Source organism: Oryzias latipes, chromosome 2 (genome assembly GCF_053564925.1).
Source record: "Oryzias latipes strain Hd-rR chromosome 2, Olatipes_Hd-rR_3.1".
Classification (NCBI taxonomy): domain Eukaryota; kingdom Metazoa; phylum Chordata; class Actinopteri; order Beloniformes; family Adrianichthyidae; genus Oryzias; species Oryzias latipes.
In genome coordinates this window covers 23,109,199-23,133,104 of record NC_136238.1, presented here as the reverse complement: position 1 = coordinate 23,133,104, position 23,906 = coordinate 23,109,199, and the positions used below count along the sequence as shown (strand labels likewise).

Below are 23,906 nucleotides of genomic sequence, written 5' to 3'. Positions count from 1 at the left end.
TGCAGGTTCAATTCCCGCTTTGCACGCCCATAAGTCGAAGTGTCCTTGGACAAGACACTGACCCCTACCTTGCCTCTGGTGGGAGGTTGGCGCCAGTGTTCAGCAGTGGAGCCGTGTGTGTGATTGGGTGAATGGGTCTGTGACTGGAAGACGCTTTGGGCCTTGAAGAAGCTATTTTAGTGTACGCCATTTACCAACCCTGCACAGGTAGACAGCTTGCATCCATGTTCTTAACCTGCTGGGGCCACAGAGTTGCCTAAGCTCGTCCCGGCTGCTGTTGGCGAAGGAGGGATGCTTCCTGGACAGGTCACCAGCCTGCGGTCGCTCTGCCAGATCCCAGCATTTCAGCTCGCTAAGCCCGGTGGTGGAGCACGTTTGCTAGCTATGCTGGCACCCGGGCGGCTGGCTGGACGCATACAGAACGCTGCTGCGGGATGAAAAGACAGCCAACTCAGGCCTCCTAAATCTGATATTTTTCTTATTTTCATCAAGACAATTATAAAAAGATCCTCTAGTTTGATTCTTGTTTTAATTTTTCCCTCCTGAACTAATGCGGGTCACGGAGACACAGAAGTAGCAGCAGAAAGATCTTTTGGCAGCAGGAATGGAGACAATACCAGGAGAGACTGAATGATCTCATGAACGTGATTCCTGATGCTTTTGTAGAAATTTTAAACATAAAACAAAACCTGAGTATTCCATGCATTATAATGAGATAAACACTGACAGAAATGTGAATTAATCTGCTGTAAATTAAACTGTAAAGAAATTTGGGTCTTCTAAGAAGGTAGTAAAGCGCTATGTAGGCAAACGCCATTTACCATTTGTTCTGGTGTTCAGTGTGTGTGTGGTCATGGGCTTCACGTGTCAATGGATGGAGGAGGAGGGGTTGGTTTTATTTTAACTAAATTTTGTCCGCTTTTAACTGTAAAGCGCTTTGCGTTGCTTGTCATGAAAAACCCTTTTTATAAATAAACTTGATTTGATCTTTCATGTTGAAGCTGTAGACACAGGAAGTCCCTGTTTTAATGGGTTCTGGTGGTGACGGTTGTTGTCATGTTGTATTTTTGTTGAGTGTTGTTGTGGGTCTTAGCATTCAGACAAACAGAACATTTGCAGACGACACACTCATTTTTCACGACACGGAAGGAGATTTGCAGGAGAAGATAGCAGATGTGTGACGTGGTGATAGTTCAGCTGCAGTTTAATGAAGAATGTTAGTGTTTCCATTTCCTGTGGTTTTATTCACATTATTTTTTATCTTCTGATTATTTTGGTTTTATTCACATTCTCCTGTTTTTTTTAATCTTCTCTTTATCACATGCAGATTCCTGACGTGTCTCTACTTTGTTAATAAAGAATAACACAGTTGGACCATTTCCTATAAAGCAGAGACTGGTGTCTGATTTCAGGGAGGAGCTAACACAAAAACACCTGAATAGCCTGAATAACAGGTGGAGCTCTGCTATTTAGAATAAGGATAGTAAAACTTTGGGAGTTTTCTTCCATGTCATAGCAGACGAAGCAGGCTCCAACTTTCCTCTTCACAGTGAGTCTTTGTGTTTTTATTCCTTTTGAAAACTCATCTAAAATTATACAAAATATTTAAAAAAAAACTGATCTTCTAAGACAAAGTGTCTAAGAGAAATAAATATTTCAACCTCAGCAATTGAAGAAAAACAACAGGAAGAAAAGTAGTTTCAGCGATGGCGATGGGTTCTTGGTTAGACCTGGCTGCCTCGGTCACAGCTGGGCCACCAGAGGTCCCTCAACATCTAATCAAAGGTTGAGAGTGTGGAATTGTTGGATCCACAGCCCCTCTGGAAAAATCACTATTTCCCAAAATGGCTTCATCCGTAGCCCTTCCCACGCTGAGGCCGGTTTAGACACGTCAAATCGACCGGTCGTATCCACAATGGTGCGTTCAGTTCACACTAATGTTGTTTGGTTTTGCCTGAGACTGTCCACAAGACCTGCAATGAAATTCTGAGCGGCGTTTCTAATTTTCAAACAAATTATTCGTCTCCAGGGTTTATTTATAACATAACTGACATCCTTGCTGCGTCTGTGAACGCGCTGAAGAAGAGGAGGGGGTGTTCCTCCACCGAGCAGACCTGGCCTACCTGCTCAACCACCTCACCTGAGCCTAAGGAATCCATGAGTACCAATGAATAACACGGCAAAGTGTTAGTAGCCAGTTACATTGATATGAAGTGTAAATAGCCATTACATTCTTTTAAAAGTCATCATAACATGCAGATCAAGTGACAAAAACAAATTCAAGTTCTGTTATTAGAGAAAATATCAAATATTAATTAATTATTTTGATTTATTTCCATAGCCCAATATTACAACAAAAGTCCTCTCAATGAGCTTCATACCTGGAATTGTGTAATAAACTATAGAAAAATATAATAGTAATTGCTAAACTAAACTAAACTCTGGAACCCCGAACTGCCCCAAAACAATACAGCAGGTTAAGAAAATGGATGGATGGAAATTCAGGAGGAGAACTCCCGGATCCATCCACCATTGGATGGGTTTTCTACCTGCTGTCACTGAAAAGGTCAGGTGCCCATAGCTGAGTCCCTGATTGGTTTACATGATGCAGCACCTCACAAGAGGTCCGATTTTGTAACCGTGGCACACCGCTCAAATGGCGCCGCAGGACTTCTGTACCATTGACTTAACATTGAAACTGGCCGCCTCTGCCACGCCAATCATGTTAGATGATAACCCAGCTGCATGGAAACGCCGCTGCTGTCAGCCATTTTCCTGAGCTGCATGTGAACAAACTCTCTGTTCCTTTGAGTCTGACTGATTATCAGAAGGAGCTGTTCCATCAGGAGTTTCAGTGTCAGTTGATGACAGATGAGGCAGAGTTCATGCATGTCTGGAAGGAGGAAATGACTGAAATCTGAGGAGCAGATGTAGAACTGAGCGCTCCAACAGCTGCACATTTTCAGGAAACTTAAATCACCTTCAGAAAGTCTCTTTATAAAACAGGAGGTCACTTGACCTCACCTTTCTCCAGCTCTTCTACAGTCACTGAGATCAACTGTCAGTATGAAAGCTTGAAGCCCCGCCCCTCCTAAGCTGATGTCAGGTTTCTTGTTGAACCTGTTCTCTGCCTTTAGTTCAGGAAATCTCAGATATGATTCTCAGGTTTTGTTTGAAGGTTCCTCTAAAGCAGGGATGGGCAAACTGCGGGTCTGCGGGCTGGATCCGGCCCGCCTCCGTGTTTGGTTCGGCCCACTGAACAATATCACCCTCTAAAATCTCTGTCGAATAGAACAGAAGACAGTCTTTCCTTCTACGTCGCAGTTCATCTTTTCCGGTTTAGCTCATTCTTTTAGAGCAATTATGCTGTTCTTTTTAAACAGTGCACCCTGTTCTGTGTCTTGATTGGCTGGATACCTTGTCAATCAATCTCCTCTGTGCTGCGTCTTCTGTACAGAAACGCTGAGCTCTTCAGATCAGAAATCTTTGATCGCGATCAGATCCTAGATTTCCTGGATCCTGGACCTAATTTCTAGGAAGGTTTAACAAATTAAAGAAGAGAGAAAGGTGAAAATGTTCATGTTTGTCTGAGAAAAGTGTATTGAGGCAGTGAGGAGTATTACTGCCATAAACATCTGTAATTTGCTTGATTTGTTGATGCCAAGGGCCAAACAGAAAGGATCCAATGCAAAGAATTGCAATAGTTTCCACATCGTCTGTTTCTTTTCGACAACCTCAGGAGAGCCTTGATGTTCACCTGAACACCACTTCACCTTCCTCGCCTCCGCAACCCTCTCCTACCTGGACAGTCAAACGGTGTACAGTGATCCCTTGCTATAACGCGGTTTACTTTTCACGGTTTTGCTACTTCACGGATTTGCATCGTGCATTGTGTTCTGCATTCTGATTGGCTAAAAAGTCACTCCGCTTCTTCTCTACCTGTGCGTCAATAACGCTGCAGTTTAATATGTACACGTACGTAAAACAGCTTGCCAAATTAACAGCACGTACGTGCAAATTCTCTTGCAATTTCGAGTTTCTCTAAAACCCATAGAAAAAAGAGCGACAACTACTGCCTATCACTATGTTCTTCTCCCGAACACACACACCTGCATCGCGGGCTTCAGAAAAAGAAAACAGTGCAGAGAGGAGTCAGGATGCAGCGGCTCTGTCTGAAGAGCAGTGAAATACACCCGAGTCACTATTTGTCCAACTGTACTTTGTAATTTTTTTCATAATTGTTTTTTAAACTTTCTCCCGTTTAATCCAATTACTCGGGTCGCGGTGGGCGGGGCTTATCTCCGCGATTTGAAGCCTTCTGTTCACATTGATGATTAAAATTATTATTTGACAGTACAGTACAGAGTTATTTGTTGAAAAGAAAAAAACGTTTCTAAAGTACTTTTATTTGTGAAACAAATGCTTGAGCCTGTAAAATGGTTTGTTCTTTCTTTTCAATGTATAATAGAGTATTTAATTGTATAATAATTGAAAAAAAATAGAGGTTTCTACTTCACGGATTTTGCCTATCACGGGTTCTTTTTGGAACGTAACCCCCGCGAAAAACAAGGGTTTACTGTATGTCCAAGAACGATGAAGAATCCAACTTCTTAAACCCTCAAATCAAGTCAGACATCTAGGGGTAATCATGGACTCTGACCTGAACTTTAACAGCCATATCAAGTCAGTAACATCAGCGGCATTTTATTATCTGAAAAACATTGCCAAAATCAAAAACATAGTGTCAAAGCCAGACCTGGAGATACTTATTCATGCATTTGTCTCCAGTAGGTTAGACTACTGTAACGGCCTGCTCACCGGCCTCTCCAAACGAGCTGTAAAACAGCTTCAGTACATCCAGAATGCTGCTGCTCGAGTCCTGACCAGAACCAGGAAGTATGATCACATTAGTCCTGTGCTCAGGTCTCTGCACTGGCTCCCTGTACCTCAAAGAGTAGACTTCAAAGCAGCTCTGCTTGTGTACAAGTCTCTCCATGGCCACGCACCAAAGTACATCTCTGACATGTTAGTGCCATATGAACCATCTCGTACTCTGAGGACCTCAGGGGCCGGCCTCCTGTTGATTCCCAGAGTCAGAAGTAAACAAGGGGAATCAGCGGTTCAATATTCTGCAGCTAAAATCTGGAACAGCCTCCCTGAAGGCGTAAGACAGGCCTCTTCTGTGTTCATGTTCAAATCTAGACTTAAAACATTTCTGTTTAGCCGTGTATATGACTGAAAGGTCCTATCTGCACGTTTGTTTCCTTTCCTTCCTTTATTTTTAAATCAATTTTCAAATTTTTTCTTTTCTTTCGTTGATTATTTCTATGATGTATTGTGATTTTAATGCATTTTTCTGTTTTGTGAAGCACCTTGAATTACTTTGTGTAGGAATTGTGCTCTACAAATAAACTTACCTTGCCTTGTAATTCCATTTTAACATAGACTCATGATGTTTTCCTATATGTAAAGGTGCTTGGAGATCGCAGACCAAAAGAGTACAGCTAATTAAAATTGATAAAAACACAATCAAACTAAGGACACGCTGGTGCCATGTGAACTGTCATCCTCGGCCAACACGGTGATAATATGGAGAATCTGCTCCAATGTTTTTCCTTTCTCAGCTCTATACCAATGAATGAAAGACTTGGTTTGATAGAATTCCACACAAACCACAATCACTAGTTTCTTCTTCATGATCAATTTTTAAATGGTTGGCACTAGAGGGCTGCATTGGGATCGGGTCCCGCCGGGTCCCGCGGGACCCAACCCAAATCTCGCGGGATTGGGCGGTTTGAATTGTGCTGCGGGCGGGAGCGGGCGGCAAAAAAAAACCCCGCGGGATCAGTGCTGCCATGAATATCTCATGAATATATATTAGCGGACTACGTTAGGCTGAGCGGCTGTTGGATTCTTATGTACTGAAGCTCCGTGAAGGCACCAGGTAGAGACGCACAATGGCCTCTGTCATCTAACCTGTTGTTGGGGGTGCGCCCCGCCCCGCCTCTTACTAAGAGCGCGCTTCAGGCCGTCTGTCTGCGCGCGCACACACGCACACTTTTAACAGAACAGGATTTGTGAAAATATATTTAATATTTAAATTGCACATTACACAAGAGGAATGCATCAAAAGATGAGGCTGGAGGAGGGACATGAATCTCTTTAGTAATAATATCAATACAAATACGTGTTTTTTTCCTGCGGGACGGGGGACGATACAAAATCAATGCATCTCTATTACTGTGCGGGACTAAATTCTCTGAGTTTTGCGGGTGCGGGCGGGAGTGGACATACATATTGCGGGAGCGGGCGGGAGTGTAACGCATACGTTGCGGGAGCGGGCGGGATTGGTCAAAAATTCAGCGGGCGCGGGCGGGAGCGGGATGAAGAAAATAGTCCCGCGCAGGGCTCTAGTTGGCACTTCCATTTAATTTAAGGGAACGCCATCTACATGTCAATACCAAATCCAGGTCCCTGATTGGTCAAAGTTCAACTGGTTTACCTTTCAAAGTGTGTTCAATGACCGCCTGTTTTAGACGTAGAGCCCAAAAATTGACTTAAAATGAGATGAGAGTTTTGAACACAGAAGCCCAAAATGCTTTTACATAGACTTTTCATTGGAAGACGTCGCCCAAAGGTGTGTTTTTGAGCCTGAACTGAACATAGTATCAGGTCTGCTCTCTGCAACTTCGTCATTGGTCCAGAGCTCTTCATCAAATCACTGAATCCAGATCTGCTCAGCCTGCAGCTCTCTGCTTGTTTATGCATCTCAGTCAGAAGAATTCATCTGTTTCTTTTTTTCTCCTCATTGTTTGATTTTTGTCTGTTTTTCTTGATGCTTCATGTTTCCTGAAGTGTAGAAACAGAAACAGGAAGTTTGTTGTTTCTTTGCCAAAGTGACTGAATGGAAATGTTGCTGCTGCAGCTCCATGTCTTCACCTGGTGGAGGGAGAGCAGAAGTGCAGCAGCTGATGGCAGCTTCCTCTGCCTCCCACTGCTGTCTGACTGCATTCACCTGAACCTGAGAGAAACACAAGAGAAGAGCCAATCAGTGGAGGAGCAGCTGATCTGTTGGTGAAGGAGGATCAGAGTTGATAATGAGGAGGGTTTCCTCTGCAGGTGAAGGTGGAAGGTGTGTGTGAGCTGATGTGGATCCAGTGAATCCAGCAGCATGGATCAGTGGGAGGAACCACAGGAGGGAGGCCCTCCCTCTAAAAGCAGAGATGGTAACCATGACAACCAGAGCAAAGCTCAGAGGTGAGATGAAGATCTCCAACTGTCCATGATCTTCTCCATGTCAGAGCTCAGGACTCACACCAGCAACCTTCATTCTTCACAGGAACCAACCGGGACCTGGATCTAAATCCAGCTGGGGGTCCAACAGGAGTGACATGTCGAAGGATTTACCAATAAACTTAAAAGACATCAGTTCAGGAGTGGAACAGTGAGTGTTTGTCAGAGTTTTTGGAGGCTGGATTCTAGTTCAGATGATCAACAGTTTTCAGATGAAGGACTTGAGGTCTGGTTCAGTTCTGGATCTCTCTGATCAGACTCACTTGGAGCATCATGTGTGTGATGAGATCTTTTCAGTTGAGTCTTCTGAGAGTCTCTGAGAGACATCAGAGATGTTGGAGAAGAAAACATGTTGACTGCTGACTCTGACTGACAGCAGCTCCAGTCTAATGAGAAGAATCACTGCAGACTCCTAGGATTCAGATTTTCATGCTTTCCAAACATCACATTGTTCTAGTTTGACTTCCTGCTATCAGAATTTCTACATTTCTACATGGAGAATTGGAATCAGCTTTTCTAGAAAAAAGTCTGGATTGACTGACAGAAAATGCTGAAACCTGGAAACTGTTGATCCAAACATGTCATGTTATTCCAGACTAAACAGCTCAGTCTGTGTTCATGTCAAAGTCCATCAGCTGTTCATGAAGAAGCAGATCCTCCAACACTCTGATGGTTTGGTGTTTGCAGAGGTCAACAGGTCACACAGAGAGTCCAGTCTGCAGCCTCCAGCTGTGGATCCAAGAAGAGGGACCGATCCAAAGATGATCCTCCAGACTTCAGAACTGAACCAGGACCTTCAGACTCACAGTAAGAAGCAGTTTCTAGTGAACAAAGCAGAGTTCAGTTCTCAGCAGGAACAACAATGTTCTCATCAAGAACATCAGCTGATCCATCCAGGAAGGTCAACCATCTGCTGTGATGCTTTAGGTCTGAGAGGAAAGAAAAGAGTTGGACAACTCTGGAGGACACAAAGCTCAGTCTGTGAGGATGAAGCAAACAGCTGAACTTTTCTCTGACCTCAGTCCAGACATGAGCTCCAAACACAGCTAACGCATCATTTAGACCTTCAGATGGACTAGATCTGCTCTGGTTTAACCTGGAAACACATTTGTTCACATTCAGCACAGTCTGGATCACACAATAGAACTATCATTTGAATGAGACGTTCCTCTAAACAGAAGCTTCATGTTTATGTTCGAAATGTCTTTAATCTGATCAAAGATATGATTAGAATTTAACTGTCCTTGGGCCCTGAAACATTTGATCAGATTATAACAATGTTTTGCATTCATCACATGTTCGATTGGAATAAACCATTTTTACACGTGCAGAACCATCAAAAATACCAGAAATGGTCTTCTACATAGATGTAGCAGAGTTTGTCATAAGCAAAAATGGCTGCCGCTTTTGTGTTATTATTATTATTACATATTATTATTATATATACTTTTTTGCAGTGACTAATCGCACACAACTTTCTAAATATGTGCTGCCAATGCCAACCTCTTTTCTTGGCCACACAGACCCGAAGGAAGGGTTAGTCTTGGACACATTTAAAATACATGCCGATAGCAATCTGACATCATTTTTGTTTGGATACAGATAAGAACTTTTTAAATCCGTTTCTCCTTAGTGTCCACAGAGAGAAGAAGAGGAGCAGACCCCAGTCTGCAGAAAGACCCAGAACTGGTGAGTCAGAGCCTGATCATCTGCTGATGGATTCTTCTGGAAACATGTGGAACACTCATGAAGGAGCTTTCTTCTCTGCTCTTTCAGCAGATGTTGGTCTGCAGGAGATGTTTGGAGAACATCAGATCAGTCTGAGGAGCAGAAGTGAACATGTGGCTGAAGGAACTGAAGAAGCAGGAAGAGAAACGCTCCTCAACAGGGTCTACACTGAGCTCTACATCACAGAGGGACTGAGACCAGAGGGTCACACCCAACATGAGGTGATGCAGCTGGAGACCACCACCAAGACCAACCAGCTCCATGACACTGCAATCAAGAACCCAGACATCTTCAAAGTCCTCCCTGACCAACACAGATCCATCAGAGTGGTTCTGACCAGCGGAGTTGCTGGAGCTGGAAAAAGCTTCTCGGTGCAGAAGTTCACTCTGGACTGGGCCGAGGGCTTGGAGAACCAAGACATCAGTGCTGTGGTTCCTCTGTCCTTCAGGGAGATGAACTTGATCAGAGATGAGCAGCACAGTCTTCTCACTCTGATCCAGCTGTTCCATCCAACACTCCAGAAGATCCCAGCAGAACAGCTGTCTGTCTGCAAACTTCTGTTCATCTTTGATGGTCTGGATGAAAGCAGATTTTCTCTGGACTTCAACAACAGTCCGGTGGTGTCTGATGTCACACACAAGTCCTCAGTCAACGTGCTGCTCACTAACCTCATCCAGGGACGTCTGCTGCCCTCAGCTCTGGTCTGGATCACTTCCAGACCTGCAGCAGCCAATCAGATCCCTCCTTCATGTGTGGACAGACTGACAGAAGTACGAGGCTTCAATGATGCTCAGAAGGAGGAGTACTTCAGGAGGAGGTTCCCAGATGGAGAGCTGTCCAGCAAAATCATCTCCCACACCAAGGGCTCCATGTCCCTCTACATCATGTGTGAAGTTCCAGTCTTCTGCTGGATCACTGCTGTGGTTCTGGAGAACCTGCTGACCACAGAGCAGAGAGGAGAGCTGCCCACCACCCTGACTGACATGTACTCCCACTTCCTGATGGTCCAGACAAAGAGGAAGAAGAACAAGTACCAGCAGGAACATCAGACAAGTCCACAAGAGCTGACAGAGACTGACAGGGAAGTTCTTCTGAAGCTGGGGAGGCTGGCATTTGAACATCTGGAGAAAGGAAACATCATGTTCTACCAAGAAGACCTGCAGCAGTGTGGTCTGGATGTCACAGAGGCCTCAGTGTACTCTGGAGTTTGTACTGAGATCTTCAGAAGAGAGTGTGGGATCTTCCAGAAACCGGTCTACAGCTTTGTTCATCTGAGCGTTCAGGAGTTTCTGGCTGCAGTCTACATGTTCCACTGTTACTCCAACAGGAAGGTAGAGGTCATTGAAGACTTCCTCAAGAACAACATGGAGAACCCATCCCTGGATAAGTTTCTGAGTAGAGTCATGGAGAAATCCCTGCAGAGTCAAAATGGACACCTGGACCTGCTGGTTCGCTTCCTTCATGGTCTCTCTGTGGAGTCCAACCAGAGACTCTTAGGAGGCCTGCTGGGTAAGACAGAGAAGAATCCAGAAACCATCCAGAGAGCCATCAACAACCTGAAGGAGATTGACAGTGAAGGAGTCTCTCCTGACAGAAGCATCAACATCTATCACTGTCTGATGGAGATGAAGGACCTCTCAGTTCATCAAGAGATCAAAGAGTTCCTGAAGTCAGAAAAGAAATCATGGAAGTATCTCTCAGAGATCCACTGTTCAGCTCTGGCCTACACTCTGCAGATGTCAGAGGAGGTTCTGGATGAGCTGGACCTGAACCAGTACAAGACATCAGATGAGGGTAAACGGAGACTGATCCCAGCTGTGAGGAACTGCAGAAAGTTCAGGTGAGTCCAGAAGTGATTGTGATGATAAATCTGATCAGTGTTCAGATTGATTTACAAAGAATGAAAAGTTTACATAATGATTAGAAAAAAAATTATGAAAGAAGAAACTCAGTTTGGTTTTTAACACATGATCTTTTAGCTAAAGTGCATACAAGGATCATATTTGTTCAAATGAAATCCAATGCAGAATCTTCTGAAAGGTTTGAACACAAAGCAGAGGGTCCAGAATGAAAGGATGTCTTTATTTCCACAATGTCAGTCATTCTAGAAGCACATTTCTAAAATGCTCTTTCTTCTGTTCATCATTCTTTATAGATAAATCATTGATCTGTGACTGAAACAGTTTGACTAAAAGAAGAAACTGAAGCAGAAACTTAATTTCTTATGTTCTTCTATATCAGATACAGTTGTGTTTTTTCACTTACCGTATTTTCACGACCATAGGGTCCACCGGGTTATAGGTTGCGGTCTCAGTTATGGGTAATTTTTCATTTTTTGACACTTACAAAAGGCACACCGGGTGTTAAGGCGCGGGTACATTACACACTCACTTGGCTGAGTGTCTGTCCCCTCCTTTTGTAAATGGGGGAGTGCCGCACGCTGGAACTCAGCGCACACACACACACACATTTTAGCACACACACATTTCAGCACACACACTCCTTGTGGAAAAAAGCAGCGGGAGAAAAACCAAGTTGGTTCTGATGCCTCTTCTACTACTCCTCTGCCAAAGTCCCACAACCACACATTAGGTGCACTGCCTCATAGGGCGCCCCCTACAGTTTGGAGAAAATTCAAGACTTTTAAGTGCAACTTTTAGTCATGAAAATACGGTACCTGACATGTTTTGACAGACGTCTTCGTCATAGTCGAGGAGGACTCTGACTCTGCACAATGAAGCTTAGCATGACAGCTAACTTGTAAACCTACACAGGTTCTTGTTCCTCCATAGAAACAGTCACTTTAGCCTCTTTCTACCAAGAAGACCTTCTGGAAAGTTCTGCCTGAAGGTTGGTGCTGCTGTGGTTCTGTTCATGACGGGAGACGTGGACCTGAGGAAGAAACTGGATTCAAAGTTTTGCAACAGAACAGGAAGATGAACTTTTGTTGTTTACAGCTTCAGAGCTGAAAATAGAAAAAATAAAAACATCAAAATATCATTTTGGAAATAAAAACGGAAACCTCTCAGAAAACTGGATCATAACCAACATTTAAAAAATATCAACATTCAACAATCATCATCATCATCATCGCCCTCATCATGGTCAGAGTGACAGCTGTCAGTCTCTGTGATCCAGATGTTCTACTGTGAACTTTGGGGTTCAGACCTCAGATCACTGACAGACTGAGGGCAGCATGAAGCTCCATGGAGCTCCACCTTCTCCTCCAGCTGCAGATGAAAGAAAGATGAAGGTCTGAGAGAGACTGATGAGGAGGACTGTTTCATGATGAAGATGAAGCTCTGAAGAGAGAAATTTCCAACTGGAACTTCATCACAGCTTGAATTCACCATAAGATCATCTGTTTCTGTCTTTGTTTCTCTTCTCAGAATTCCAGGACAATTTGGACTCTCAGAGACTCACTTTGAAGTTGTGGCTTCAGCTCTGAAGTCCAACCCGTCCCACCTGACAGAACTGGACCTGACCAACAACATCCTGGAGGATGCATCAATGAAGGTTCTGTGTTCCGGACTGGGGAGTCCAAACTGCAGACTGCAGACTCTGAGGTCAGAACATTGAAGCTGCTGGTTGGTTCATTTCTACATTTGTAGTTTTTCACTGAAGCTGACAGGTTTGGATTAAAAGATTATCTGGATTTTCCAGAAATGGAACATCTTTGATTCTTTGAAGAGTCTGCTGTGGAAGAAAACAGCTGCTTAGATTTTCTTTAGAAACAAAGATGTTTCCATGGCAACAAAAGGTTCAGCTGTTGAAAAATATGGCAGATTTATGAGTTTAAAGAGTCAGAAAACAAACAAGAACTCAAACTAATGACAGACTAGTCATCCTGATCAAACCCACCTGAAGTCTGTCTGTCAGTCGGTCTGTGATTTCTTTTCAAGGCCCCTCTACAGTTTAGAGATGTCAGGAAATACTTTCAAAGGAGAACTAAAGACTTTTTCAGCTGTTTTTATGCAATGTGATCATTTGAAAATGCATTTTACAACTTAGGATTCAAGATGAAGAAATGCAATTTAATCTGACATTTTTTAATCTATTGGATTTGAAATATTTAGACATGAAAAATTCATGATGATAAATGACATTTCAATTCCTCGTCTGTTTTAACTTCCTTTCAAGTCATTTCTAATCTATTGCATTTTCATTCATGATCATGTTTTTGGGTCCAAATCCAAAAGAAATGAGCAAACAGTGAAAATGTCATCTGTCAGTCTGTCATCAGGGCGGGTCCCACCTGACTGAATGGACCAAGTTCTTGGACCTGCAGCTGCATCACTGCTCCTGAACACACTTTTCTGTCTGATTTCAGGTTGCAGAACTGCAGTTTGTCAGAGATCAGCTGTGAAGCTCTGGTCTCAGCTCTGAAGAAAAACCCGTCTAATCTGATAGAACTGGACCTCAACGACAACAAAAACCTGCCGGATTCAGGAGTTCTTCATCTGTGTGGTTTTCTGGAGAGTCTAGACTGCAGACTGCAGACTCTGAGGTCAGTAAAGAAGCTAAACTCCCTGAAGGATGAGAAGAAGGGATCAGGTGAAGAACTTGCTAAAGTTTCACTGGAAGATTTTCTGTCTACAGCCATGTTTGAAACAAACTGATGATTGATTCAGATTTTCTTCATCAATTGAATTAATTGTGTTCTGATGATTGATAGAAACTGCTTTATTTCAATCAGGATCTTGTAAATCAGGATCTCCAACCTATTTTAGAACACGGATCCATTTCATGTCAGAAAAAATGTTCACAGATCGGTCTGTAGAAAGTTCAAGTTTGCGTCCAAATTAGTTTCCAGCTTCCATTTTTCAGAAAACCATTCAAAGGATTCTACATTAAATCTGTTTGAAGAAAATAGTTTGAAAAGATCTTTAAATATTGAATCTACATCAGACACTTCTTTTGAGTGTCACTAGAACAACAAAAACACACAAAGTGTTCTTTGGTCATCATTCAGTCACTGAAAACCAGAAATGACTGCAGATTCATTTACCACTAGAAATGAAAAACTGTCACTTAAAAAAACGACACTTTATTTTTGTAACTTTGTATTCAGAACATGGCGGTGTTATAAATGTGGAAAGGAAGGTCACATTAAACATGACTGTCCGAGTTGGAAGTACAAGGCCAAAAAGAAGACTCATAAGGCCAAAAGCATGACACATGACGATGCAGAAGGTGAAAGTGCTTTTGTCACCAAAGAGGCAAATCCAACTGACACACCACAACAGTTTGAATGGTTGATAGATTCTGGTGCATCAAAGCACATGACATGTGATAACACCATTCTTCAAGATTACCAGCAGTTCACGGAAGCACAGTCTGTGAAGCTTGGTGACGGCAGGGTGGTTGATGCCCTCTGAATGGGAAAATGACTTTCAAAATAAGTGATGTAAAAAATGTCACGATGTATGATGTGCTGCATGTTCCAAAACTGTTGGGAAATTTATTTTCAGTGGGAGCAGCCACCAAGAAAGGCAACACAGTGCAGATCCGGAAGTCTCACTGTTACATGCGTGGAAACAATGGAACTCTTCAAGGAAAGGGAACACGAAGAGCTGATGGACTTTATCAGCTAGATGTCAAAAAGGACTTACAAGTTTGTCATAATGCATCAGTAGCAGCCAGCTTATGGCACCAGCAGCTAGGCCACACTACCAAGCTAAAGGAACTAAAAGATCTGGTGAATGGAGTGGACTTCTCCACAGAAACAGAGGTTTCTTTCTGTGAGGGATGTGTGGAAGGCAAACTGTCTAAGCAACCATACAAGTCGATTGGAGGAATTCGTTCCAAACACAGAATGTAGCTGATTCATAGTGATGTCTGTGGTCTTATGCAGACTGAATCCATTGGTGGAGCTAAATATTTTGTGACTTTTATTGATGATTACTCTAGATGCTGCAAAGTGTACTTCCTGAAACACAAGAATGAGGTGTTAACCAAATTCAAAGAATTTGAAAGAACATTTACAAATGAATGTGGTCAAGCTGTTAAAAGACTCAGAACAGACAATGGGGTTGAATACACATCAAGAGAGTTTCAAGAATATTTGAAAGCTCAAGGCATCCAACACGAAGTGAGTGTACCTCACTCACCACAAGAATGGTGTTGCAGAGAGGAAAAACAGGACTTTAGTTGAAGCAGCTAGAAGTATGCTGTCACATACTAAGTTGCCAAAAATGTACTGGGCAGAAGCTGTAGCCACAGCAGCTTACATTCAGAACAGGCTACCTACATCTGTACTGAAGCAAGAGACACGGATGGTGTAAAAAAAAACCTGACATGAGTCACATAAGGGTGTTTGGATGCATTGCTTATACACATATCCTGGATGAAAAAAGACAAAAACTGGACAAAAAAGGCTATGAAGGTTCGTTTTGTAGGCTATACAAGCAACACTAAGGGTTATCGCCTATATGATGAAGAGAAAAGAAGGATTTTAATCTGCCGGGATGTCATTTTCAATGAAACAAACTTTGACTGGAAACAGGGAGCAGAAGAGCCCCACCCAGAGAATGAAATAACTGTGGACACCAATTACATTGAAACAGAGAATGAAGCCACTGCTGATGATGCTGTCAGAAAAAGTGACAGAATCAAAAAGGCTCAAAGAGACAGATATGGATGCGACGAGTTTGCTGATACAGTTGTTGTTGATCATCACGCAAATATCTGTTGTGTGACAGAGCCACTCACAATGAAAGAAGCTCTGATGAGTCCAAATGCAAAAGAATGGCAGGATGCAGCTGATATGGAATATGAGTCGCTGCTCGAAAATGAGACGTGGGATCTAGTGGACTCACCAAAAGACAGAAAAGCTGTAGGTTCAAGATGGGTGTTCAAAGTAAAGCATCATAGTGATGGAAGAGTGGAGAGATACAAGTGCAGACTTGTCGCCAAAGGCTACTCACAGTTGTATGGTGCTGACTATGATCCGACATTTTCACCAGTGGTACGTTTCAGCTCTATTCGTACATTGCTGTCTTTTGCAAATCAAAACAATCTGCATGTTCATCAGATGGATGTTGTAACTGCATTTCTAAATGGGCACTTGGAAGAAGAAATCTATATGGAGCAACCAGAAGGATAAATCAAACCAGGACAGGAACACCTGGTGTGCAAACTAAAAAAAATCAATCTATGGACTCCTCATTGCTGATGCAAAGCCTTCACAGAGTTAATGATGGAACTTGGTTTTAAACAGAGCACATCAGATCCCGGTGTGTTTGTGAGATCAAGACAGGAGCTTGAGATCCTTGCAGTTTATGTGGATGATCTCATTCTAATAACTGAGTCAACTGAGAGCATGGACGAGTTGAAAGCAGCTCTCAAGAAAGCGCTGCAAGATGAAGGACATGGGGGAGCTGTCCTACATCCTGGGCATCTCTGTGGTTCAAGACAAAGAGAAGAACTGTGTCTTTCTACATCAGAAAAGTTATATTGAAGCCATACTTAAGAAATACGGGATGGAAAATGCTAATCCTGCAGCAACTCCTGCTGATACCAACGTGAAACTGAAAAAAAGTGATAGTGTTAGTAAACCAGTACACCAACAAAACTACCAGTCAATGGTGGGAAGTTGGCTGTATGCTTCAATAGCCACAAGACCAGACATAGCTCAAGCTGTGAATGCTGTCTCAAAGTTCAATGCAGATCCTAAAGGCCCGTACACACCGGGACGAATATTCGCCAGGCGTTATTCGCCAGCGTTTTTCGCCACGTTTTTTGTGTTCACACCCAGGCGATTTTCGCTGACGATGAGCCGAGCAAACATGCAATTTCCTTCCCTGACATTAGATGGCGCTTAATGTAAACAGAAATACTCCTGTACACAAGGTGGCGCTGCGCAACTTTACGATTCTTAAAGTCGCTTTTCACTCAGAAGAAGAGAGCAAGTATTTACGCGCTTGTCAGAATGATACAAAGAAAACATGAATATTTCAAGCATCAGTAGCTCCAACTGGTACTTGGTAAGGGGATATTCAAGAATGTCCGTCATTATTTCTTCGCGGCAGTGTAGACGCTACTCAGCGTCTAACTTCTTCGCTGGTATGTGTGCTCAGCAAGGCAGTTTTGTGTTTGAGCGCCCCCAAGTTGTGTTTTACTGTAACTTCAGAAGCTCCAGACACGTGTGCAAAAGCGCCATTCTCATTGGTCGAATAGATTTCGACGCGACTCGTCAAAAAAAAAAAAACGAACCCGAGGCGTTTTTTTTTTTTGACGCTTTGGCGCTTGGCGTTTTTTCGCCTCGGTGTGCACACTCACATTGGTGCCCTTTGTTTAGTCACGAGGCGTTAAACGTCGGCGAAAATCGCCGGCGAAATTCGTCCCGGTGTGAAGAGGCCTTAATACTGCTCATCTGACTGCCGTGAAGAGGATACTTCGATACCTAAAAGGGACAGTGAATCTTGCCCTTAAATTTGAACAGTCAGACTCTGCATCTTTAATTGGATTTTCAGATGCGGATTGGGCTAGTGACCAAGATGACTACTGAGTGGAGGAGCGGTTAGCTGGCTCAGCAAGTAACAGGCAACAGTTGCACTCTCAACAGCAGAAGCTGAATATGTTGCACTTAGTCAAGCTGCACAAGAAGGAGTTTGGCTGGGACGTTTACTGGCTGATCTTGGAGTGGAGAACACACCCACAGTGATCCTGGAAGACAACCAAAGTGCCATAGCAATTGCAGAACTAGGCACATAGACCCTCAATATCACTACATCCGTGAATGTGTGCAAAATGGACAAATAAATCTACAATATTGTCCAACTGAAGATATGAAAGCAGAAATCTTGACCAAGCCGTTGATCAAACAGAGGTTTGAAAGTCTCAGAGGAGAGATTGGACTTTGTTTTGTGTGAGACTAGTTGATTTCTTTTTTTTGACAGGTTACCACTGAATGTATCCATAAATATTTTGTTTTGTAAGAAAATGAATATGTAGGTAAGAAATGTAATAGAAAAGAGATAATAACATTTATCAAGGTTACAGGATACAGCAAGTGAGTTTGAAGAAAGATATCTGGAATTTAAGTTTTTCTTAAAAAGAAACTGTTAATTATATAGCTTTTTTTGTTAAGAGAGAAAAAAAGGTTTGTCTTTAAGATTCTATATAATGTGAAATTAAGTGGGAGTGTTGTAATACTGTAATTTCACAATTAGGTGTCATTGTCAGTTGTACTGCTGTTGTTTTGTCCTACAAAGAGTTAATAAATGAACGGGGTGACTCGTGTCTGAAACTCAACACCAGCTGCATCACTGCTCCTGAACACACTTTTCTGTCTGATTGCAGGTTGGTGAACTGCAGTTTGTCAGAGACCAGCTGTGCAGATCTGGTCTCAACTCTGAAGAAAAACCCGTCCAATCTGACAGAACTGGACCTGAGTTTGAACAAGAACCTGCAGCATTCAGGATTTCTTGATCTGTGTGGTTTTCTGGAGAGTCCAGACTGCAGACTGCAGATTCTGGGGTCAGACTCCATGATCAGTTGTGTTGAGATCAATATGATGACAAAGTTGTGTTGACCCACAGTGAGCAGAAATGTCAAGATTCTGTGTGAGGAAACTGGATTTTCTAGAAAGGACTGTATTAAATAAAATATTAGGTTGGTTCGTTCCCTTTTCAGTTTCCAGCACACAGAAATGAATGAATAATGACTCAGAGACAGTTACTTAGCTTCAGTGTAGATTTACTCCGCACAAAACAGCACAGATTTGTACGCAGGGTTACAGACAGAGGAACAGGATCACAAGGTCTGGACCAGGTCTGAACAAAGGCACTCAGAAAAGGGCTTGGTATATATACCTGACATTTACATATTCAAAAGATGGTCTGAGGATCTATGGTGTGAAAAACCCACCCACATGCTGTTGCAGGCTGGATACTTGAAGGTCATAAAGCTTCAAGTGTCAGATCTCTCTGATGTTCCCACAGACATTTGCCAGAGCACAAACACCAGAACACACAAAAAGTAAAAGGGAGGATGAGGAGAAACTGTGAGGACAATAGCTTGTTTGTGCTGTCTTAGGATGCAATATAATTTTGAGATGATAATACATGCTCAGTGAATTAAGTTTAAACCATTAGTGTAATAAAAGGTATAGGTAAATGTAATAATAGTAAAAAGGGAGTTTCTAACTATTCTATTTCTAATTATTCCTAACATTCTGATTCGCAGCATCTTCCTGCAGCTGCTTGTTTCAAAGCTGTCTGCTTACGTTTGTGCTCCACAAAGTTCTGCCTGCAGCCATCAGCTCTTCCTTGTGTCTTCCACACATGACAGAGTCATGCTGCAGCTGGATGCTGCTCTGACAGACACATCCTCCACAAACATCCTCACCTTTTCATCCACAATCATCATCACATCATCCATCAAAGCTCCCAGCAGCTTCTGACTCTTCATTCAGAGCTGAAGTCATGGATCAGGGATCAATGTCCAACATTTGCTGCTGACTCTTCCTCATCACTTCCTTCTTCTCTCTGCTTTGATCTGTTGGAGCTGAAAGTCTCTGCTTGAAGGGCTGCAGCAGAGAAGGACTGGAAGATCATCTCCTGAAAACTGGGATGAAGACTTTCCAGCATCATGCTGCTGAAATTCTCCCATGATTCAGTGCTGTTTGGAGAAGAGCTGAGCAGAAAGAGGAAGTGGACCTTTTCTGCTGTTGCTGCAGAAACATCAGTTGGTTTGGATGCAGCCACAGGCTGATGTTTGACTTTCACACATCTGGACTTCTTTCCTGAAGCAGCTGCATGTTGTCCTGAATGTTCCTGAATGTTCTTCTTCTCTGCTTCTGCTGGACTCTTCTGATCTGCTGCTGTTGCTTCACATCTTTGGACTTTTTCTAAACTTTCTGATCTTCTTCAGCTCTGAACTCTTTAGAAGAAGTGAAGGATGAAAAACATGAACTTTGTCTTTAAACTAAACTCTTTGTTCTGGATTCAGGTTATATGGCTGCAGATTGTCAAAGACCAGCTGTGCTGCTCTGATCTCAGCCCTTAAGTCCAAGTCGTCCCACCTGACAGAACTGGATCTTAGCTCCAACGACCTTCAAGATTCAGATGTTCAGCAGCTCCAGGATCTGGTGGAGAGTCCAAACTCCAAACTGCAGACTCTGAGGTCAGTAGAGGGTTGGAGTCAGTCCAGCTGCTTCCAGATGTTTGGTCCTAAAGTTAGTCTGAGAGCAAAGATGCAGAGTTTCCTGTGAAGCTGCAGCTTCTCAGTGAAGCTCTGAGGAGAATGATGACAGGCTTCAGGACAACAGTCAGCCAATCAGAGCAGCAGAAGCTCCAACAGGTGAAGATGACAGGAAGCTGCTGCTCTGTACAGGACTGAAGCTCCTGCTGCTCCTTCTGCTGCTGTGCTGCATCACTGACTGACAGACCAGGATCAGGAGACACTCCTTCATCTCTGTCTCTCTCATTTCTCTCTGCAGGTGTAGGTTGTTTGACTTATGATCCTCCTAGAGGAGCAGAGAGGAGCAGCAGCAGCAGCTGGTCTGCAGAGATGTTGTGACTGGACGGTGTTCCTGGGAGGTGGAGAGCAGAGTGATGAAGGAATCAGAGGAAGTGGAGATGAGTGTCAGAGCTGCAGCAGGAACTGATCTGAGATCAGCTCCACTGTCTCTCTCAGCATCAAGTGGACAGTTATTGTGCTGCAGCTCCCCCGGTGGACTGATGGACAACTGCACTTCCTCTTCTCATTCTACTATCATCACTCATCACTATGGGGTCAAACTAGGATAAGCTTAAAGTGAATGAAAAACCAGATTGTAAATTTGAAAAACAAAATTGAAAATTTGAAAGCACTTTTAAACTCAAAAGTTCACATTGCAAACGTGAAGGAATTATGGAATTTTTGAAAATAAAATTGAAAACTTGAAAGAAATATAAAAAAATTCTAAACTTAAAAAGAAGAATTGAAATGAAACCTGAGACTGTTACCAAATGAAAAAAAAATAATGTTTATGCATTTCGAACTTTTTTCCCGTTTCTCCCTCTTTTAGCTCATTGATTACCAGGACATGATTTCCAATCTGGTGACAGAGGGGACCCATCACTAAAGATTTTCTACACTTTTCACAACTTTACAACCTTCATAGAAAACAAGACCAGAATCAGAATGAAAACAAGATTCCAATTTTGATGAAGATTAGGTGAAACGCGGCACGTAGAAACTTGATTGAAAAGCTAAACAGCAAAGTCGGACTGAAAAAAAACTTAAACAAACAGGATGACAGCGAAAGGAAAACAGCAATATGGCGCAGGAAAACTGTAAGGTAGTAATACTGATCTCCAAAAGTTTGGTACAGTAGAGTGTGGAAGTATGGACGTTTTTCTGTAGCATAGCTAAAAATGAAATACCAGAAATGCTTTTTTTTTCAAAATGAAGCTGTATTTGTATTGTTTTGTTTGTTTTTAGCTAAACTTTATTCATCTTACTTATATTTGTAAAAGATTTTGTTGGACAGGGCAGAAAAGAAAAACAAGGGAAGAAGAGAGAGGGATGTTGGACGGGGTACGAGGGTGATTATAGAGGGGGTAAAACCATGAAAAAGCATAAAGCAACAAGTTGCTGGATTTTTATAATCATTACAGTTAGGTTCAGATGTAATTCAAATCTAAAATGTTATAAACATATCTGTTAGATCCAAAAATGTTCAAATACAAATGTGTTAACATGTACACAATACATATAATGCATTCAGACACAAAAACTGTTTGTGCAAAGGTGAGATAGTCTGTGCTTGAGTGAGAGTTCATGTTCTTAAGGTTTAAGGGGTTTATTGCCATTTGCACTTTTTAGTACATAGAAATTTTTCTTCTGCAACAAGGACTAGATTGCCTTCTAAAGTGGTCATCCCCACACAAAGACCCCCATCGCAGCGGCAGCCAGGAACCCCCTACAACCACACTGTAGCAAAAAGAGAACCACCACCCGCCAGGGCAATCACATTCCCCACCAAAGCCAGGGCCACCAGGAGCGCCACAGGGGTCCTCAAAACCAGAGAGCCGGGAGGCACAGGGAGACAAAGTGCAAGCCCCAAGGCCTGGGAGGGCCCAACACGGGGCCCCGCCCCAGGAGAAAATCCCCCGCCCCAGGCAGCCAGCCCACGGTTGGTCCAGGAGATGGTGAGGCAGTGGCCAGACAACCCTCCCAGGGGGAAGATGCCCACGAGTGGTGGGGGTCCACAAGGAATGTTGCAAACACTGTCCAACCAGGCTCACCCGTAGCTAGAGTTTTGAGAAGGCATTTGGCACTCAAGGGCAAGGACCAGAAGCCACACAGCAGGGACACGGACCCCCCTGGCTCAGATGTGATGTGATCCCCGGCACTTGGGTCTTGCCAGAGAACACAGGCATCCCTCTCCCTGCATGGAGAGAGGGCCACCAGGCCCAGGAAGCCAGCACCCAAGGAACACGGCCGCAGTTTAAAAGGGCCCAGTACCCCCTGACAGGGATGGGGTAGGGGACAGATGATCCTAGGTCCCACCTTCCTTGTATAATGTATTTGTGTTTGTGAGCGTATGTTTTTGAGGGGTAAAGGGTGTGTGTACTAAAGGGTGCAATTAAATTTGACGGGTGGCTTCCCGCCTCTGGTTGTTTTTTTTTTCTTCTTCTGATGATTCAAACCTATGAAAGACTTTATTTTGTCTGATCAGGAAGCTGAAAATGACGACATCATCGGAACAGAAAGAAGAGGAACAACATCAACAATAATGTTTGAGCTCCAACACGCATTTCACTGACTCAGCAAAAAACATCTGTTTGTTTTTCTTTGTTCTGTCCAGCAGCTGAACAAATGGAACAAGGTTGTAGGTTCAGAGATTATGAGGCAAGCAGATTACCAGAGCTGTAGTGTAGAGGACAGTTAGTATGTGTGGGTTGGAGCTGAAGATCGAAGCAGGAACCATCATGTCTTCCCTTCAGCCTCTGAGAGAGTTGATCAGCGAGCGACTAGCTGCTGCTGCTGAAGAAATCTTCCGACTCTGTGAAGGAACCATCGTCCAGTACCAGGAGGAGCTCTGTCGTTCAGCTCAGAACAGATCCTCAATGCTGCTCTGAGAAGGACTCTTCTGTTCCAGAAGCAGAGACTGTTCACATCCAGGAGAATCTGGACTCCAATGAATCCCAGAGAATCTCCTCTCTTTGACCAGCAGAGGGCAGAAGAACTTTCAGCAACTCTGGATCTGATCCCACAAAAACAATCCATGGATGATCAGATTTCAAAATTGGATTCCTGAATATTTGAAGGATCAAAGACAAAGATGTCCTGAAGAGAAGATGTGAGAAGAAAGTCCAGAATGAATCCACTCTGACTTCTCCTCATGTCTCTGAAGCTTGTGTCTTCATGTCTTCACCTCAGAGTTTCTTCTGGATTCCATGTGGATCAATAATATTGATCATGTTCTGTTGTCATTTTCCATCAGAACTTCAGGCTTTTCTCTGCTGATGATCTCTGAGCTCTCTCTGAGCAGCAGCAGAAAGCCTGTTTCCCTGCAGGAAGTCTGAGACTTTTCAAAGTAAGAGCCTCATGTTGGCAGAGATGGGTTGGATTCTTTGATGCTCCAGTGTCTTTTGGATTCAGGATGAATTCATGCAGATCTAGAAATCCCACCATGATGATCAGAATTTCAAAATAAAAGACTTACAAACACCACCATCACTGCTGGATGATAAATACATTTACTCTTTATTTTCTGTCAATAAATAATATTTATCAATAAATCCTTGATTCTAAATGATGGATCTAAAGTTGAAAAGAAGTCAAAGTGCTGACTCAGCACCGATCAAAGGAGACACAGATGATTTCCTGGAATGAAGAAAACATCAAACATCATGATGTGATCTGGAACTGAGCTGTTCTTCAGAAGATCC

At 43.0% G+C, this 23,906-nt stretch overlaps 1 protein-coding gene across 5 annotated transcripts; it reads left to right on the top strand.

Moving 5' to 3' along the window:
- Positions 1-1,485: 1,485 nt before the first annotated feature.
- LOC105355327 (protein NLRC3-like) lies at positions 1,486-22,623 on the top strand. 5 transcript variants are annotated; one of them, XM_078934920.1, is made up of 11 exons: positions 1,486-1,549; positions 7,120-7,257; positions 7,340-7,444; positions 7,981-8,100; positions 8,927-8,982; positions 9,073-10,861; positions 12,411-12,587; positions 13,352-13,528; positions 18,325-18,501; positions 19,975-20,148; positions 20,465-22,623. In XM_078934920.1, the coding sequence occupies exons 2-11, from the start codon at positions 7,172-7,174 to the stop codon at positions 20,484-20,486; spliced, it is 2,883 nt and encodes a 960-aa protein (XP_078791046.1). In that variant the 5' UTR covers positions 1,486-1,549; positions 7,120-7,171; the 3' UTR covers positions 20,487-22,623. The 5 variants fall into 5 exon arrangements, with proteins under 5 accessions (XP_078791046.1, XP_023817851.1, XP_078791055.1 ...); XM_023962083.2 differs by having other exon boundaries at positions 9,070-10,861; XM_078934929.1 differs by lacking the exons at positions 1,486-1,549; positions 7,120-7,257 and adding an exon at positions 8,751-8,829 and having other exon boundaries at positions 9,070-10,861.
- Positions 22,624-23,906: the final 1,283 nt, after the last annotated feature.

Excerpts from the sequence above, each read along its gene's own strand:
- LOC105355327 (XM_023962083.2), top strand. The coding sequence starts at position 7,172 with ATGGATCAGTGGGAGGAACCACAGGAGGGAGGCCCTCCCTCTAAAAGC. Across the intron at positions 8,101-8,926 it reads CCAGGACCTTCAGACTCACA|TGTCCACAGAGAGAAGAAGA; the intron begins GTAAGAAGCAGT and ends GTTTCTCCTTAG. Across the intron at positions 10,862-12,410 it reads AGGAACTGCAGAAAGTTCAG|AATTCCAGGACAATTTGGAC; the intron begins GTGAGTCCAGAA and ends TTCTCTTCTCAG.